This window comes from Physella acuta, unplaced genomic scaffold, assembly GCF_028476545.2.
Source record: "Physella acuta isolate Inbredline_101_S28 unplaced genomic scaffold, ASM2847654v3 ptg000621l, whole genome shotgun sequence".
Taxonomy (NCBI): Eukaryota; Metazoa; Mollusca; class Gastropoda; family Physidae; genus Physella; species Physella acuta.
Genome location: NW_026732140.1, coordinates 116,102 through 136,320, shown reverse-complemented (window position 1 = coordinate 136,320; position 20,219 = coordinate 116,102). Strand labels below are relative to the sequence as shown.

At 44.6% G+C, this 20,219-nt stretch overlaps 1 protein-coding gene across 6 annotated transcripts in view; it reads left to right on the top strand.

Annotated features, from left to right (window-relative positions):
- LOC131948028 (neuron navigator 3) overlaps positions 1–20,219 on the top strand; it is a 142,373-nt gene that overhangs the window by 39,945 nt on the left and 82,209 nt on the right. For all 6 annotated transcript variants that reach the window (XM_059309495.1, XM_059309493.1, XM_059309497.1 and 3 more), the window contains exons 4-5: positions 2,531–2,603; positions 10,179–10,494. In XM_059309495.1, the coding sequence (XP_059165478.1) occupies positions 2,531–2,603; positions 10,179–10,494 (389 nt within the window). The remainder of the gene's footprint in view (positions 1–2,530; positions 2,604–10,178; positions 10,495–20,219) is intronic.

The following is a 20,219-nucleotide window of genomic DNA, read 5'->3' as shown; positions in this document are numbered from 1 at the left end:
AGAGAAGATGTTGGGGACCACTGGCTGCTGCCATCTCAGCCCCCCCCCTTTACTTTGCTACTGGTGGCGCCATCTATACAACCATCCTGTATGATTTCCTCTATAAAGATGGTGGCATCATCTATACAACTATCCTGTATGATTTCATCTATAAAGATGGTGGCGCCATCTATACAACCATCCTGTATGATTTCCTCTATAAAGATGGTGGCATCATCTATACAACTATCCTGTATGATTTCATCTATATAGATGGTGGCACCATCTATACAACCATCTTGTATGATTTCATCTATAAAGATGGTGGCGCCATCTATACAACCATCCTGTATGATTTCTTCTATAAAGATGGTGGTACCATCCATTCACACAACTGGAGAGTCACTGGCTTAGCTGTCGTGTATTTATAACTTAAGGATCTGGGTCAAGGCGATGTGAAATATCGATCGCTTATTGGCTTGATGAGTCATCGTCTGCTATTCCGTCTCCCACTTCTGGTGCGGTGCCAGATCTGGCAATTAGTTTCTGTTTCAATCACCTCATTACATTTAACTATTTCTTTAAATAGTAATCTAGAATCATTTTATCCAATTGGATGTTGAAGTTTAGTCAAATATGGTCATTTAAAAATCTTTACGCGAGACCACTCGAGACCTGTGGCCGCCATGTTTTGGGAATAATCTACAAAACAATTAATTTAGTTTGAAAATATACAACTCTCCATGGCCAAACATTTCTAATTCTAGCAATTCCAAACAAATAATTATTTCAACTATCCAAACGAATAATGATTTCAATTATCCAATCGAATAATGGTTTCAACTCTTATTTCCCAATGGCTAATCTTCCTTGTAAAAGGCAAAACATATAGGCCTATAAATGGATAGTTTGGAGACTCCTTTAATTTCTTTAAAGGGGTCATCCATAAATGACGTCACGCTTTTTTGGACGATTTTTACCCCCCCCCCTCCCCTCCGTCACACGTCGTCACAAAAAGCCAGACCCCCCCCCCCCCCCCTAAAATGACGTCACACCTCAACCTACAATCCCCTCAAAATTGCAGTTGAATTTTTTTTAAAAATCGATATTTTTCTAAAATCTTGTCTAAACTATTACAATTTATTAAAACAGTTATCTAAAACGCGAAATAACGTCTAAAATTCGTTTTCTAACATTGCTTTTTATAATGCAAAAGTGTGACGTCGCAACACCTAAACCCCCCCCCCCCCCTCCCCCTCATCACACATCGTCACAAAATTACGGACCCCCCTCCCCCCTACGAGTGTGACGTCATTTGTGGATGACCCCAAAGCTTGCATAAAAATGAAAGTTGATTATTAAGAATGCATTGATAAATAAACAGGGAGTGATCTCCCCTAAACTTTCTCGTCTTATATAACACTAAAGGGGATTGCAATTTGCAACTCGGGACATAGACTTGATTTTTAATCTATTTTTAATTACTTAAACTTTTAAAAATAAAATAGAATCTCGTAGAAAAAAGAATTGCGCACCAAGTGAATAACAAACAATATGTGTATAATAGTGCGGAATATTATTAGTATTCTATAAATTCATGTGCGTTTTTTTTGAGAAATCGGAAATAGAGTAAATTGCTACTTCCGATCAACGGAAATTACTCAAAATTTGACAAAAAGGCAGAGAATTAGATCGTTTACTTACAAGTGAAATTTCATTTACCTATCTGATACAGTACTTAAGTTTTAGGCTTTTGAAAAATTGAAAGTACAATAAGTTCCACTCCTGGTTATCAGAAGTGGCTGAAAGTTTATACAGAATTACAAATGTGATATAATACTTATATATGAAATTTCATCAACCTAGCTGTAACGGTACTCAAGTTATCGTGTTCACAGACACACACACATATATTCAAACACATACATACAGACATACGGACAAATTGCAAAATTGTATTTTTCCTACTCATGTTTTTCCGATTTTTTTTGCACGATTACAATGTTTCCTCTATACTTCGATTACGAGAAAGTAAAAAAAGAGGGGAGATGGGGGGGGGGGGGGGGGGGGAATGTCATGCGGACAACAGTCAACTGGACTGGTGTCATGCAGGGGACGGAGTGGTCTAGCTGTAGAGACTGCTAACCCGTAAGTCTTGAGTTCGAATCCAGGTTCAAGTCCACCCAACTGATGGGTACTTAACTCACGTTAGGGAAAGTAAAGGCGGATGGGCATAGTGCTGACTACACCATCTCTATATATGCCGAGGTCACAGAATAAGTGAACTCTACTTCACTTGCCTTATAGACCGTCAGGTTTGAAACGGAACTTTACTACTTACTTACTGATGTCATGTTGACAATAGTCAACTGGACTGATGTCATATGGACAATAGTCAACTGGACTGATGTCATATGGACAATAGTCAACTGACCGGATGTCATGGACTATTGGGGTCATGATCATTTGGGTTGATAGCTTGGACCGATACAAATCTAAGCAAAAGGAACACACAGAAAAGTAACTCTGTCACACATTTTCTTTCACCCAGGTTGAAAATATCAACACCAGCTTGACGTTTTTAGCAAGTCTTGGTGTTAGTGTGGATGGTGTTAGTGCTAAAGGTAAGGTTGGTTTAGTGTGGATGGTGTTAGTGCTAAAGGTAAGGTTGGTTTAGTGTGGATGGTGTTAGTGTGGATGGTGTTAGTGTGGATGGTGTTAGTGTGGATGGTGTTAGTGTGGATGGTGTTAGTGCTAAAGGTAAGGTTGGTTTAGTGTGGATGGTGTTAGTGTGGATGGTGTAAGTGTGGATGGTGTTAGTGCTAAAGGTAAGGTTGGTTTAGTGTGGATGGTGTTAGTGTGGATGGTGTTAGTGTGGATGGTGTTAGTGTGGATGGTGTTAGTGCTAAAGGTAAGGTTGGTTTAGTGTGGATGGTGTTAGTGTGTATGGTGTTAGTGTGGATGGTGTTAGTGTGGATGGTGTTAGTGTGGATGGTGTTAGTGTGGATGGTGTTAGTGTGGATGGTGTTAGTGTGGATGGTGTTAGTGCTAAAGGTAAGGTTGGTTTAGTGTGGATGGTGTTAGTGTGGATGGTGTTAGTGCTAAAGGTAAGGTTGGTTTAGTGTGGATGGTGTTAGTGTGGATGGTGTTAGTGTGGATGGTGTTAGTGTGGATGGTGTTAGTGCTAAAGGTAAGGTTGGTTTAGTGTGGATGGTGTTAGTGTGGATGGTGTTAGTGTGGATGGTGTTAGTGCTAAATGTAAGGTTGGTTAAGTGTGGATGGTGTTAGTGTGGATGGTGTTAGTGTGGATGGTGTTAGTGTGGATGGTGTTAGTGTGGATGGTGTTAGTGTGGATGGTGTTAGTGTGGATGGTGTTAGTGTGGATGGTGTTAGTGTGGATGGTGTTAGTGTGGATGGTGTTAGTGTGGATGGTGTTAGTGTGGATGGTGTTAGTGCTAAAGGTAAGGTTGGTTTAGTGTGGATGGTGTTAGTGTGGATGGTGTTAGTGTGGATGGTGTTAGTGTGGATGGTGTTAGTGTGGATGGTGTTAGTGCTAAAGGTAAGGTTGGTTTAGTGTGGATGATGTTAGTGTGGATGGTGTAAGTGTGGATGGTGTTAGTGCTAAAGGTAAGGTTGGTTTAGTGTGGATGGTGTTAGTGTGGATGGTGTTAGTGTGGATGGTGTTAGTGTGGATGGTGTTAGTGCTAAAGGTAAGGTTGGTTTAGTGTGGATGGTGTTAGTGTGTATGGTGTTAGTGTGGATGGTGTTAGTGTGGATGGTGTTAGTGTGGATGGTGTTAGTGTGGATGGTGTTAGTGTGGATGGTGTTAGTGTGGATGGTGTTAGTGTGGATGGTGTTAGTGCTAAAGGTAAGGTTGGTTTAGTGTGGATGGTGTTAGTGTGGATGGTGTTAGTGCTAAAGGTAAGGTTGGTTTAGTGTGGATGGTGTTAGTGTGGATGGTGTTAGTGTGGATGGTGTTAGTGTGGATGGTGTTAGTGCTAAAGGTAAGGTTGGTTTAGTGTGGATGGTGTTAGTGTGGATGGTGTTAGTGTGGATGGTGTTAGTGCTAAATGTAAGGTTGGTTAAGTGTGGATGGTGTTAGTGTGGATGGTGTTAGTGTGGATGGTGTTAGTGTGGATGGTGTTAGTGTGGATGGTGTTAGTGTGGATGGTGTTAGTGTGGATGGTGTTAGTGTGGATGGTGTTAGTGTGGATGGTGTTAGTGCTAAAGGTAAGGTTGGTTTAGTGTGGATGGTGTAAGTGTGGATTGAGTTAGTGTGGATGGTGTTAGTGCTAAAGGTAAGGTTGGTTTAGTGTGGATGGTGTTAGTGTGGATGGTGTTAGTGCTAAAGGTAAGGTTGGTTTAGTGTGGATGGTGTTAGTGTGGATGGTGTTAGTGTGGATGGTGTTAGTGCTAAAGGTAAGGTTGGTTTAGTGTGGATGGTGTAAGTGTGGATGGTGTAAGTGTGGATGGTGTTAGTGCTAAAGGTAAGGTTGGTTTAGTGTGGATGGTGTTAGTGTGGATGGTGTTAGTGCTAAAGGTAAGGTTGGTTTAGTGTGGATGGTGTTAGTGTGGATGGTGTTAGTGTGGATGGTGTTAGTGCTAAAGGTAAGGTTGGTCTAGTGTGGATGGTGTTAGTGTGGATGGTGTTAGTGTGGATGGTGTTAGTGTGGATGGTGTTAGTGCTAAAGGTAAGGTTGGTTAAGTGTGAATGGTGTTAGTGTGGATGGTGTTAGTGTGGTTGGTGTTAGTGTGGATGGTGTTAGTGTGGATGGTGTTAGTGCTAAAGGTAAGGTTGGTCTAGTGTGGATGGTGTTAGTGTGGATGGTGTTAGTGTGGATGGTGTTAGTGTAGATGGTGTTAGTGCTAAAGGTAAGGTTGGTTTAGTGTGGATGGTGTTAGTGCTAAAGGTAAGGTTGGTTAAGTGTGGATGGTGTTAGTGTGGATGGTGTTAGTGCTAAAGGTAAGGTTGGTTTAGTGTGGATGGTGTTAGTGTGGACGGTGTTAGTGCTAAAGGTAAGGTTGGTTTAGTGTGGATGGTGTTAGTGTGGATGGTGTTAGTGTGGATGGTGTTAGTGTGGATGGTGTTAGTGTGGATGGTGTTTTTGTGGATGGTGTTAGTGCTAAAGGTAAGGTTGGTGTTAGTGTGGATGGTGTTAGTGTGGATGGTGTTAGTGTGGATGGTGTTAGTGTGGATGGTGTTAGTGCTAAAGGTAAGGTTGGTCTAGTGTGGATGGTGTTAGTGTGGATGGTGTTAGTGTGGATGGTGTTAGTGTGGATGGTGTTAGTGCTAAAGGTAAGGTTGGTTTAGTGTGGATGGTGTTAGTGTGGATGGTGTTAGTGTGGATGGTGTTAGTGTGGATGGTGTTAGTGTGGATGGTGTTAGTGCTAAAGGTAAGGTTGGTGTTAGTGTGGATGGTGTTAGTGTGGATGGAGTTAGTGTGGATGGTGTTAGTGCTAAAGGTAAGGTTGGTGTTAGTGTGGATGGTGTTAGTGTGGATGGTGTTAGTGCTAAAGGTAAGGTTGGTGTTAGTGTGGATGGTGTTAGTGCTAAAGGTAAGGTTAGTTTAGTGTGGATGGTGTTAGTGAGGATGGTGTTAGTGTGGATGGTGTTAGTGCTAAAGGTAAGGTTGGTGTTAGTGTGGATGGTGTTAGTGTGGATGGTGTTAGTGCTAAAGGTAAGGTTGGTGTTAGTGTGGATGGTGTTAGTGTGGATGGTGTTAGTGCTAAAGGTAAGGTTGGTTTAGTGTGGATGGTGTTAGTGTGGATGGTGTTAGTGTGGATGGTGTTAGTGTGGATGGTGTTAGTGCTAAATGTAAGGTTGGTCTAGTGTGGATGGTGTTAGTGCTAAATGTAAGGTTGGTTTAGTGTGGATGGTGTTAGTGTGGATGGTGTTAGTGCTAAAGGTAAGGTTGGTCTAGTGTGGATGGTGTTAGTGCTAAAGGTAATGTTGGTTTAGTGTGGATGGTGTTAGTGAGGATGGTGTAAGTGTGGATGGTGTTAGTGTGGATGGTGTTAGTGTGGATGGTGTTAGTGCTAAAGGTAAGGTTGGTCTAGTGTGGATGGTGTTAGTGCTAAAGGTAAGGTTGGTTTAGTGTGGATGGTGTTAGTGTGGATGGTGTTAGTGCTAAAGGTAAGGATGGTTTAGTGTGGATGGTGTTAGTGTGGATGGTGTTAGTGTGGATGGTGTTAGTGTGGATGGTGTTAGTGCTAAAGGTAAGGTTGGTTTAGTGTGGATGGTGTTAGTGCTAAAGGTAAGGTTGGTCTAGTGTGGATGGTGTTAGTGCTAAAGTTAAGGTTGGTCTAGTGTGGATGGTGTTAGTGCTAAAGGTAAGGTTGGTTTAGTGTGGATGGTGTTAGTGCTAAAGGTAAGGTTGGTTTAGTGTGGATGTTGTAAGTGTGGATGGTGTTAGTGCTAAAGGTAAGGTTGGTCTAGTGTGGATGGTGTTAGTGCTAAAGGTAAGGTTAGTTTAGTGTGGATGGTGTTAGTGAGGATGGTGTAAGTGTGGATGGTGTTAGTGTGGATGGTGTTAGTGTGGATGGAGTTAGTGTGGATGGTGTTAGTGTGGATGGTGTTGGTGTTAGTGTGGATGGTGTTAGTGTGGATGGTGTTAGTGTGGATGGTGTTAGTGTGGATGGTGTTGGTGTGGATGGTGTTAGTGTGGATGGTGTTAGTGTGGATGGTGTTAGTGTGGATGGTGTTAGTGTGGATGGTGTTAGTGTGGATGGTGTTAGTGTGGATGGTGTTAGTGTGGATGGTGTTGGTGTGGATGGTGTTAGTGTGGATGGTGTTAGTGTGGATGGTGTTAGTGTGGATGGTGTTAGTGTGGATGGTGTTAGTGTGGATGGTGTTAGTGTGGATGGTGTAAGTGTGGATGGTGTTTGTGTGGATGGTGTTAGTGTGGATGGTGTTAGTGTGGATGGTGTTGGTGTGGATGGTGTTAGTGTGGATGGTGTTAGTGTGGATGGTGTTAGTGTGGATGGTGTAAGTGTGGATGGTGTTAGTGTGGATGGTGTTAGTGCTAAAGGTAAGGTTGGTTTAGTGTGGATGGTGTTAGTGTGGATGGTGTTAGTGTGGATGGTGTTAGTGCTAAAGGTAAGGTTGGTTTAGTGTGGATGGTGTTAGTGTGGATGGTGTAAGTGTGGTTGGTTTAGTGTGGATGGTGTTAGTGTGGATGGTGTTAGTGTGGATGGTGTTGGTGTGGATGGTGTTAGTGTGGATGGTGTTAGTGTGGATGGTGTTAGTGCTAAAGGTAAGGTTGGTGTTAGTGTGGATGGTGTTAGTGTGGATGGTGTTAGTGCTAAAGGTAAGGTTGGTTTAGTGTGGATGGTGTTAGTGTGGGTGGTGTTAGTGTGGATGGTGTTAGTGTGGATGGTGTTAGTGTGGATTGTGTTAGTGTGGATGGTGTTAGTGCTAAAGGTAAGGTTGGTTTAGTGTGGATGGTGTTAGTGTGGATGGTGTTAGTGCTAAAGGTAGGGTTGGTCTAGTGTGGATGGTGTTAGTGTGGATGGTGTTAGTGTGGATGGTGTTAGTGCTAAAGGTAAGGTTGGTTTAGTGTGGATGGTGTTAGTGTGGATGGTGTTAGTGTGGATGGTGTTAGTGTGGATGGTGTTAGTGTGGATGGTGTTAGTGTGGATGGTGTTAGTGTGGATGGTGTTAGTGTGGATGGTGTAAGTGTGGATGGTGTTAGTGTGGATGGTGTTAGTGTGGATGGTGTTAGTGCTAAATGTAAGGTTGGTTTAGTGTGGATGGTGTTAGTGCTAAAGGTAAGGTTGGTTTAGTGTGGATGGTGTTAGTGTGGATGGTGTTAGTGCTAAAGGTAAGGATGGTTTAGTGTGGATGGTGTTAGTGTGGATGGTGTTAGTGTGGATGGTGTTAGTGTGGATGGTGTTAGTGCTAAAGGTAAGGTTGGTTTAGTGTGGATGGTGTTAGTGCTAAAGGTAAGGTTGGTCTAGTGTGGATGGTGTTAGTGCTAAAGGTAAGGTTGGTCTAGTGTGGATGGTGTTAGTGCTAAAGGTAAGGTTGGTTTAGTGTGAATGGTGTTAGTGCTAAAGGTAAGGTTGGTTTAGTGTGGATGTTGTAAGTGTGGATGGTGTTAGTGCTAAAGGTAACGTTGGTCTAGTGTGGATGGTGTTAGTGCTAAAGGTAAGGTTAGTTTAGTGTGGATGGTGTTAGTGAGGATGGTGTAAGTGTGGATGGTGTTAGTGTGGATGGTGTTAGTGTGGATGGAGTTAGTGTGGATGGTGTTAGTGCTAAATGTAAGGTTGGTTTAGTGTGGATGGTGTTAGTGTGGATGGTGTTAGTGTGGATGGTGTTAGTGTGGATGGTGTTAGTGTGGATGGTGTTAGTGTGGATGGTGTTAGTGTGGATGGTGTTAGTGTGGATGGTGTTAGTGTGGATGGTGTTAGTGTGGATGGTGTTAGTGTGGATGGTGTTAGTGTGGATGGTGTTAGTGTGGATGGTGTTGGTGTGGATGGTGTTAGTGTGGATGGTGTTAGTGTGGATGGTGTTAGTGTGGATGGTGTTAGTGTGGATGGTGTTAGTGTGGATGGTGTTAGTGTGGATGGTGTTAGTGTGGATGGTGTTAGTGTGGATGGTGTTAGTGTGGATGGTGTTAGTGTGGATGGTGTTAGTGTGGATGGTGTTAGTGTGGATGGTGTTAGTGTGGATGGTGTTGGTGTGGATGGTGTTAGTGTGGATGGTGTTAGTGTGGATGGTGTTAGTGTGGATGGTGTTAGTGTGGATGGTGTTAGTGTGGATGGTGTTAGTGTGGATGGTGTAAGTGTGGATGGTGTTTGTGTGGATGGTGTTAGTGTGGATGGTGTTAGTGTGGATGGTGTTGGTGTGGATGGTGTTAGTGTGGATGGTGTTAGTGTGGATGGTGTTAGTGTGGATGGTGTAAGTGTGGATGGTGTTAGTGTGGATGGTGTTAGTGCTAAAGGTAAGGTTGGTTTAGTGTGGATGGTGTTAGTGTGGATGGTGTTAGTGTGGATGGTGTTAGTGCTAAAGGTAAGGTTGGTTTAGTGTGGATGGTGTTAGTGTGGATGGTGTAAGTGTGGTTGGTTTAGTGTGGATGGTGTTAGTGTGGATGGTGTTAGTGTGGATGGTGTTGGTGTGGATGGTGTTAGTGTGGATGGTGTTAGTGTGGATGGTGTTAGTGCTAAAGGTAAGGTTGGTGTTAGTGTGGATGGTGTTAGTGTGGATGGTGTTAGTGCTAAAGGTAAGGTTGGTTTAGTGTGGATGGTGTTAGTGTGGATGGTGTTAGTGTGGATGGTGTTAGTGTGGATGGTGTTAGTGTGGATTGTGTTAGTGTGGATGGTGTTAGTGCTAAAGGTAAGGTTGGTTTAGTGTGGATGGTGTTAGTGTGGATGGTGTTAGTGCTAAAGGTAAGGTTGGTCTAGTGTGGATGGTGTTAGTGTGGATGGTGTTAGTGTGGATGGTGTTAGTGCTAAAGGTAAGGTTGGTTTAGTGTGGATGGTGTTAGTGTGGATGGTGTTAGTGTGGATGGTGTTAGTGTGGATGGTGTTAGTGTGGATGGTGTTAGTGTGGATGGTGTTAGTGTGGATGGTGTTAGTGTGGATGGTGTAAGTGTGGATGGTGTTAGTGTGGATGGTGTTAGTGTGGATGGTGTTAGTGCTAAAGGTAAGGTTGGTTTAGTGTGGATGGTGTTAGTGCTAAAGGTAAGGTTGGTTTAGTGTGGATGGTGTTAGTGCTAAAGGTAAGGTTGGTCTAGTGTGGATGGTGTTAGTGTGGATGGTGTTAGTGCTAAAGGTAAGGTTGGTTTAGTGTGAATGGTGTTAGTGCTAAAGGTAAGGTTGGTTTAGTGTGGTTTGTGGTCAGTTTGTTGGTAGAGTAAGATGACCTACTAGACTGATTGCATAGCATTTTAATGTGGATTAGATGACTACTAGATAACCTAGAGGTTTCTAGATTAGAAGATTTAGAGGCCACTAGGCTAGATGACCTATTTGTCATTAGATAAGATGACCTATAGGCCACTAAATTAGATGACCTATAGGCCACTAGATTAATGACCTAGAAGTTACTAGATTAGATGTCCTATTGGCCACTAGATTAGACGACCTATATGCCACTAGATTAGATGACCTATAGGCCAGTAAATTAGATGACCTATTGTCTACAACACTAGATGCTACTGACCCTTGTGAGAGATCTTTGTTACGTTGCTTTGTTTCAGATATCAAAGATGGCAACTTGAAGTCGATTCTGGGCCTGTTCTTTAGTCTGTCAAGATACAAACAGCAGCAGAAACAGCAAGAACAGCGGGCGCAGACAGCCTGTGACAGCAATCTAATGCCTGTACAGCATGGCACATCCAACATGATGTCAGGGCAGCATGGCACATCCAACATGATGTCAGGGCAGCATGGCACATCCAACATGATGTCAGGGCAGCATGGCACATCCAACATGATGTCAGGGCAGCATGGCACATCCAACAACATGATGTCAGGGCAGCATGGCACATCCAACATTATAATTGGAGATACAAGGTCAGTTCGGGGCGTCACAGCCCCACTTACTAAACAAAATGCTTTTGATATAACTTCCACTGTGATGTATGTATCAAATAATTCAGGTAGTTTCTTCGTTTTTCTTTCAAATAATTCAGGTAGTTTCTTCGTTTTTCTTTCATTTTTACCTAAACATCATTACCCCACTCCTCACCCATGATTGGGCTGACTATAAAACAACTTTCCCAACATATACACCATCATTATACTCCACCAACATACACACCATCACCATACTCCACCAACATATACACCATCATTATACTCCACCAACATACACATCATCACCATACTCCACCAACATATACACCATCACCATACTCCACCAACATACACACCATCACCATACTCCACCAACATACACACCATCACCATACTCCACCAACATATACACCATCATTATACTCCACCAACATACACATCATCACCATACTCCACCAACATACACATCATCACCATACTCCACCAACATATACACCATCATTATACTCCACCAACATACACACCATCACCATACTCCACCAACATACACACCATCACCATACTCCACCAATATACACATCATCACCGTACTCCACCAACATACACACCATCACCATACTCCACCAATATACACATCATCACCGTACTCCACCAACATACACACCATCACCATACTCCACCAATATACACATCATCACCGTACTCCACCAACATACACACCATCACCATACTCCACCAATATACACATCATCACCATACTCCACCAACATACACACCATCACCATACTCCACCAACATACACACCATCACCATACTCCACCAACATACACACCATCACCATACTCCACCAACATACACACCATCACCATACTCCACCAACATACACACCATCACCATACTCCACCAACATACACACCATCACCATACTCCACCAACATACACACCATCACCATACTCCACCGAGATCCTTTGTGTGAACCTACCAGCAGCTTTAAACTGGTTCACAGAATGGCACGGTTGGATGAACAGCGCACTCACCCCGTCCTCTTGCCGTGTCATGTGACCTGCTACAGTCACATGACCCGCGTCTTTGTTCCACATCTGACCTAATTCCTGGGGTCAAATTTTGTGCGGGTCGATATCAGCTTCAGTCAACAAAACTGTGATTTTGTTGATATTAGCTTCAGTCAACAAAACTGTGATTTTGTTGATATTAGCTTCAGTCAACAAAACTGTGATTTTGTTGATATCAGCTTCAGTCAACAAAACTGTGATTTTGTTGATATCAGCTTCAGTCAACAAAACTGTGATTTTGTTGATATCAGCTTCAGTCAACAAAACTGTGATTTTGTTGATATTAGCTTCAGTCAACAAAACTGTGATTATGTTGATATCAGCTTCAGTCAACAAAACTGATTTTGTTGATATCAGCTTCAGTCAACAAAACTGATTTTGTTGATATCAGCTTCAGTCAACAAAACTGTGATTTGAAGAGGAAATATATTTGTACGTAACTTGTAATGTGATTTTCGGATGGGGCCCAATTTAAATAATGTGTCGTCATGCATGGATGCCCCCCCCCACACTTTTGTATGGACATTACACCAAAGTGACGGATGGGTGCTGGGGGCGGGGGTCTAAACACTGGGAGGCGGCTGCGAGGTCAAAGTTTAGTGGACGTCAGGTACGGAAGACCCAGTGTTGGTATCTAGATTCACAGTGTTTCTTCCAGACTTTTTTCTCCAATTGGGGGGGGGGGGCGACTAAAATTTCCCGGGGGAGGGGGGTAGACACTGTTAAAAGTATATATTTTCTATATAAATTCCATTTCGTTCGGTGGCGGCGAGGGGCGGTAGACTTTTTCGGGGTGGGGGGAGGTGGGGGGGGGGGCACAAGTGCACAAATAAAAAAAACTTACGTTTGAACTGAGTAAAAGAAAGTGAGAAAAAAAACAACAAATATTTCTGAATAAAATTATGTTTCAAGTTCTATTTATTATGTCTTGGTTATAGCACTTGACTATATTGTTAGAGGTTGTGAGTTTGTAAACACAAACATTCGTAGACATTCCCTGTGTGCTAGGGCCAGTCCCTGTGTGCTAGGGCCAGTCCGTGTGTGCTAGGGCCAGTGCGTGTGTGCTAGGGCCAGTCCCTGTGTGCTAGGGCCAGTCCGTGTGAGCTAGGGCCAGTCCGTGTGAGCTAGGGCCATCTCTGTGTGCTAGGGCCAGTCCGTGTGTGTTAGGGCCAGTCCGTGCGTGCTAGGGCCAGTCCGTGTGTGCTAGGGCCAGTCCGTGTGAGCTAGGGCCAGTCCGTGTGAGCTAGGGCCATCTCTGTGTGCTAGGGCCAGTCCGTGTGTGTTAGGGCCAGTCCGTGTGTGCTAGGGCCAGTCCGTGTGTGCTAGGGCCAGTCCGTGTGAGCTAGGGCCAGTCCGTGTGAGCTAGGGCCATCCCTGTGTGCTAGGGCCAGTCCCTGTGTGCTAGGGCCAGTCCGTGTGTGCTAGGGCCAGTCCCTGTGTGCTAGGGCCAGTCCGTGTGTGCTAGGGCCAGTCCGTGTGTGATAGGGCCAGTCCGTGTGTGCTAGGGCCATTCCCAGCCCATTCCCTGTGTGCTAGGGCCAGTCCCTGTGTGCTAGGGCCAGTCCCTGTATGCTAGGGCCAGTCCCTGTGTGCTAGGGCCAGTCCCTGTGTGTGTTAGGGCCAGTCTGAGTGTGCTAGGGCCATCCCTGTGTGCTAGGGCCAGTCCGTGTGTGCTAGGGCCAGTCCCTGTGTGCTAGGGCCAGTCCCTGTGTGCTAGGGCCAGTCCGTGTGTGATAGGGCCAGTCCGTGTGTGCTAGGGCCATTCCCAGCCCATTCCCTGTGTGCTAGGGCCAGTCCCTGTATGCTAGGGCCAGTCCCTGTGTGCTAGGGCCAGTCCCTGTGTGTGTTAGGGCCAGTCCGTGTGTGCTAGGGCCAGTCCGTGTGTGTTAGGGCCAGTCCGTGTGTGCTAGGGCCAGTCCGTGTGTGCTAGGGCCAGTCCGTGTGTGCTAGGGCCAGTCCGTGTGTGCTAGGGCCAGTCCGTGTGAGCTAGGGCCATCTCTGTGTGCTAGGGCCAGTCCGTGTGTGTTAGGGCCAGTCCGTGTGTGCTAGGGCCAGTCCGTGTGTGCTAGGGCCAGTCCGTGTGAGCTAGGGCCATCTCTGTGTGCTAGGGCCAGTCCGTGTGTGTTAGGGCCAGTCCGTGTGAGCTAGGGCCATCTCTGTGTGCTAGGGCCAGTCCGTGTGTGCTAGGGCCAGTCCGTGTGTGATAGGGCCAGTCCGTGTGTGCTAGGGCCATTCCCAGCCCATTCCCTGTGTGCTAGGGCCAGTCCCTGTGTGCTAGGGCCAGTCCGTGTGTGATAGGGCCAGTCCGTGTGTGCTAGGGCCATTCCCAGCCCATTCCCTGTGTGCTAGGGCCAGTCCCTGTGTGCTAGGGCCAGTCCGTGTGTGATAGGGCCAGTCCGTGTGTGCTAGGGCCATTCCCAGCCCATTCCCTGTGTGCTAGGGCCAGTCCCTGTGTGCTAGGGCCAGTCCCTGTATGCTAGGGCCAGTCCCTGTGTGCTAGGGCCAGTCCGTGTGTGCTAGGGCCAGTCCCTGTGTGCTAGGGCCAGTCCCTGTGTGTGTTAGGGCCAGTCCGTGTGTGCTAGGGCCATCCCTGTGTGTTAGGGCCAGTCCGTGTGTGCTAGGGCCATCCCTGTGTGCTAGGGCCATCCGTGTGTGCTAGGGCCATCCCTGTGTGTTAGGGCCAGTCCGTGTGTGCTAGGGCCATCCCTGTGTGTTAGGGCCAGTCCCTGTGTGCTAGGGCCAGTCCCTGTGTGCTAGGGCCAGTCCGTGTGTGCTAGGGCCAGTCCCTGTGTGCTAGGGCCAGTCCGTGTGTGCTAGGGCCAGTCCCTGTGTGCTAGGGCCAGTCCCTGTGTGCTAGGGCCAGTCCCTGTGTGCTAGGGCCAGTCCCTGTGTGCTAGGGCCAGTCCCTGTGTGTGTTAGGGCCAGTCCGTGTATGCTAGGGCCAGTCCGTGTGTGCTAGGGCCAGTCCCTGTGTGCTAGGGCCATCCGTGTGTGCTAGGGCCAGTCCCTGTGTGCTAGGGCCAGTCCGTGTGTGCTAGGGCCATTCCCAGCCCATTCCCTGTGTGCTAGGGCCATTCCCTATGTGCTAGGGCCAGTCCCTGTGTGCTAGGGCCATCCGTGTGTGCTAGGGCCATTCCCTATGTGCTAGGGCCAGTCCCTGTGTGCTAGGGCCATCCGTGTGTGCTAGGGCCAGTCCGTGTGTGCTAGGGCCAGTCCGTGTGTGCTAGTGCCAGTCCCTGTGTGCTAGGGCCAGTCCCTGTGTGCTAGGGCCAGTCCGTGTGTGCTAGGGCCCTCCACGCGCGGGATGAATCACGCGCCATTCTTCTCTGACTGGCTCTGGTGAGCGGGCACGCTGTGTCAGCCGCTCAACTTTTCCCTTCGATTTTTTCCCTTTCTCATCTGGCCGTAGTTAAAAAATGACAATTGGCCAACGACCACTGTCTGAAGGCATCGAGTGTGTTGGTGTGTGCTACACAGATGTGTCATCACGTTAGTGCCTCTAATGGCCGGGATGTGCTGTAGCTGTTCTCCATATGTGCTTGGCCAGTTCTGTTGGATCATACTTTAGACTCAAGGCCTCGCTCCGTTGGACTTCGTTTATTTAGCTCACGCTGTGCTATTTTTAGATGGCATACCCACATTTTTTGGTGCGAGTATAGCACAACAAAGGTAGGCCTAACGACACGCACTGATTTTGTTGTATTACTGAACGCTTTTCTAGACATACTTGTTTCTTTAAAATGGTACACGATGATTATGCTCATAAATTATTGCTGTCCTTGACATTTTCTAACTAGATATTTACGTCTTTCGGTGTACCGTTTAGAAACTGAGGATAGCATCTAGACTTCTAGATGAAAAACACAGTATCATGTAAATACGTGTTTTTATTGTTATATTATTTTGTTTTCAACTTCTAGATCTAAGTTGTTATATAGACGTATAAACAGTTTCACTAAGAAATGAATTCGATCTCTAAAAATAGCCTACATCCATTTCACTCAGGCAAGATGTTGTCCCTACGCTTCTTAATCAACCAACATCAACTGCCTGTCGTTAGCCTAGGATCATTACATGGATAAGCACGGCACATATATAGGCCTCAGTGTTTAGACGACAGCACAGGATACACGCCTACAGGAATAAATGAAACAAATTCTACATATCCTCCCTACACCCTGTGCAATTTACAAATAATTTACATGTCTAGAGTCCTCGTCGGCTAACAGCAGCTCCAGTGACCTTTCCTCGGTGTCATAAAGCAAATAAACAATAGCAGATTAGCCCACACTCATCAAGTGTGGTGTAGATTAGGCCCACAATCATCGGGTGTGGTGTAGATTAGGTCTACAATCATCAGGTGTGGTGTAGATTAGGTCTACAATCATCGGGTGTGGTGTAGATTAGGCCCACAATCATCGGATGTGGTGTAGATTAGGTCCAAAATCATCGCGTGTGGTGTAGATTAGGTCCAAAATCATCAAGTGTGGTGTAGATTAGGACCACAATCATCAAGTGTGGTGTAGATTAGCCCACAATCATCGGGTGTGGTGTAGATTAGGTCCAAAATCATCAAGTGTGGTGTAGATTAGGTCCAAAATCATCAAGTGTGGTGTACATTAGGTCTACAATCATCGGGTGTGGTGTAGATTAGGTCTACAATCATCGGGAGTGGTGTAGATTAGGTCTACAATCATCAAGTGTGGTGTAGATTAGGTCTACAATCATCGGGCGTGGTGTAGATTTGGTCTACAATCATCGGGTGTGGTGTAGATTAGGTCTTGTTCTCGCTTAAAACACAATAGGACAACCAAACTCTAGCAATGTCCTGCTGTATATCACAACCAAACTCTAGCAATGTATATCACACAACCAAACTCTAGCAATGTCCTGCTGTATATTACACAACCAAACTCTAGCAATGTCCTGCTGTATATAACACAACCAAACTCTAGCAATGTCCTGCTGTATATTACACAACCAAACTCTTGCAATGTCCTGCTGTATATCACACAACCACTCTCTAGCAATGTCCTGCTGTATATGACACAACCAAACTCTAGCAATGTCCTGCTGTATATTACACAACCAAACTCTAGCAATGTCCTGCTGTATATCACACAACCAAACTCTAGCAATGTCCTGCTGTATATTACACAACCAAACTCTAGCAATGTCCTGCTGTATATCACACAACCACTCTCTAGCAATGTCCTGCTGTATATAACACAACCAAACTCTAGCAATGTCCTGCTTTATATCACACAACCAAACTCTAGCAATGTCCTGCTGTATATGACACAACTCTAGCAATGTCCTGCTGTATATCACACAACCAAACTCTAGCAATGTCCTGCTGTATATGACACAACTCTAGCAATGTCCTGCTGTATATTACACAACTCTAGCAATGTCCTGCTGTATATGACACAACTCTAGCAATGTCCTGCTGTATATGACACAACTCTAGCAATGTCCTGCTGTATATGACACAACTCTAGCAATGTCCTGCTGTATATGACACAACTCTAGCAATGTCCTGCTGTATATGACACGACTCTAGCAATGTCCTGCTGTATATTACACAACTCTAGCAATGTCCTGCTGTATATGACACAACTCTAGCAATGGCCTGCTGTATATCACACAACCACTCTCAGGAAATAAAGTTTGCTGACATGCCTTCATGAATGCCACACATCTTTATGCCAGCAGTTCAAACATGTATTGATTATTCCAATCTGAGCACCTTATAATGTTTTTGAGAATTCACGTTCTAGTTTATTGTATGAGCGATCTAGTTCATTCTATGAACGTTTTAGTTCATTCTATGAACGTTTTAGTTCATTCTATGAACGTTTTAGTTCATTCTATGAACGTTTTAGTTCATTGCAGAGGTAGGCCTATAGCGAGGGGGGTGGGGGTACATATGTCACCGGGCGCTGACCTTAGGGGGCGCCAAAATGGGTTGTAAAAACAAATTAAGATCTGCAGTTTTGTATCATAAATAAAAAAAATATATGAGGGGTGGTGGTGGTGCAAATTAAAAGTTTAAGGGGGGGGGGGGGGGATGCAAATTGAAAGTTTGAGAGGGGGGATGCAAAAATTAAAAATTGAAAGGTTGTTCCCGAGGGTGCACCAAATTGTAAGTTGGTCCCCTCTGGTTCATTGTATGAACGTTTTAGTTCATTGTATGAACATTTTAGTTCATTCTATGAACATATTAGTTCATTCTATGAACGTTTTAGTTCATTGTATGAACATTTTAGTTCATTCTATGAACGTTTTAGTTCATTGTATGAACATTTTAGTTCATTCTATGAACGTTTTAGTTCATTGAATGAACGTTTTAGTTCATTGTATGAACACTTTAGTTCATTCTATGAACGTTTTAGTTCATTGTATGAACATTTTAGTTCATTCTATGAACGTTTTAGTTCATTGAATGAACGTTTTAGTTCATTGTTTGAACATTTTAATGTACGTTTTGGTTCTTTGTATGAACATTTTAGTTCATTGTATGAACATTTTAGTTCATTGTATGAACATTTTAGTTCATTGTATGAACGACCTAGTTCATCAATGAATGCTTTCTTTAGGTAATGTGTGATGGAATCACAACTTAAGCCTATCATGGTTTGCCAATCTTTGTTTACATCACACTGATGTTTTATTTACGTTTAAAATGACTTCAGCTGACCCATGGATATATTTAAACCCCAGCTGACATATATATTTGGGTAATCCATTTATGACGTCCACAAAAATAGTTTAAGTAATATGCTATGACGTCAAAGTATAAATATATATATATTTTTTTCATTCCCCATTAGCTACCAAAAACTTTTGCATTAAACTCTGTGTGTCAGGTGGAACAAGAGCTGAAAGTTTTATTTTTCTGTATTCATACCCTGTATTTTATTCATTCATATTTAATACATTATAAGATTAAAAAGTCGCAAGGTCTCCCCGGGTTCATGACCTCTATGTTTGTTTCATCACACGTCAACCAAAAAGGTATATTTTCATCAGGGTCGTCAATAAATGACGTCACAGTTTTGTATGGACGTTCAAATGTGTGTAAAATGTGAGGCGAAGGGGAGGATAGGTTCTGAAAGTGGGACGTCATACTTTTGCAACAATCTTAGAAAGAGAATTTAAGTCGCGCTCAGTAAATTGTTTTCAAGTTTGATATTTTAGGTGTTGGGTCTTAGGTCATGGCTTTTTGTGATACTGTTGTTAATTAGATGTTGGGACCTGGCTTTTTGTGATACTGTTGTTAATTAGGTGTTGGGTCCTGGCTTTTTGTGATACTGTTGTTAATTAGATGTTGGGACCTGGCTTTTTGTGATACTGTTGTTAATTAGATGTTGGGACCTGGCTTTTTGTGATACTGTTGTTAATTAGATGTTGGGTCATGGCTTTTTGTGATAGTGTGGTTAATGTTGAGCTGGGCCGTCATCTTAACTGTGCTTTTTACATGTTGGATACGAGTTTAGTCTTTGTTTTAAAATGTCAGCTTTTACTCAACATGTAACCCCCCCCCCCCCACCGATCTACGTCGATTTTTCTTACCCCCCCTCTTCTACCTCCGTGTGGATGTCATACTATTCATACTATCAAGTCGAATATTGCTCACTAGCTTCAGACCCGGTGCAGTTTTAGATAAAAAAAAGTTGGGTGTATGGAGGTGGGCGGAACTTACTTCTGTTTGTACATGGAGGTGGGGGGAGGGGGGGAGGAGTGGGGAAGGAGGTGGGGGAGGAGGTGGGGGGAGGAGGTGAGGAGTTTCTGTCCAGTTGTTATAGCATTAACCCTTCTCTTTTATTGTGTTTCCTACTCATACCCCCCTCCCTGTGCTTATGTATATTTATTGAGTGGCTTTAGAGGAGATCAATAGAATGGCCATAGAATAAGACGTGTAATCTGAAGCTGCTTATGTGTTCAGTAACATATGTGGAGTGGGCTTTAAACCGTTGGATTAAAAGCATTTCGCAATTTACCATCTGCTGATTCCAATCTATTTACTGCTTGTTTCTTTTTAATATACTAGTACTTGGTCATTCAGGCGATGACATTCAACATATATTGGTCAAGTCTCGGACGACCATCTCTCAGACTACCTGCCTCATCTCTCAGACTACCTGCCTCAGACTACCTGGCTCATCTCTCAGACTACCTGCTTCATCTCTCAGACTACCTGCCTCATCTCTCAGACTACCTGCCTCAGACTACCTGCCTCATCTCTCAGACTACCTGCCTCATCTCTCAGAGTACCTGCCTCATCTCTCAGACTACCTGCCTCATCTCTCAGACTACCTGCCTCATCTCTCAGACTACCTGCCTCAGACTACCTGCCTCATCTCTCAGACTACCTGCCTTAGACTACCTGCCTCATCTCTCAGACTACCTGCCTCATCTCTCAGACTACCTGCCTCATCACTCAGACTACCTGCCTCATCACTCAGACTACCTGCCTCATCTCTCAGACTACCTGCCTCATCTCTCAGACTACCTGCCTCAGACTACCTCCCTCATCTCTCAGACTACCTGCCTCATCACTCAGACTACCTGCCTCATCTCTCAGACTACCTGCCTCATCACTCAGACTACCTGCCTCATCTCTCAGACTACCTGGCTCGTCTCTC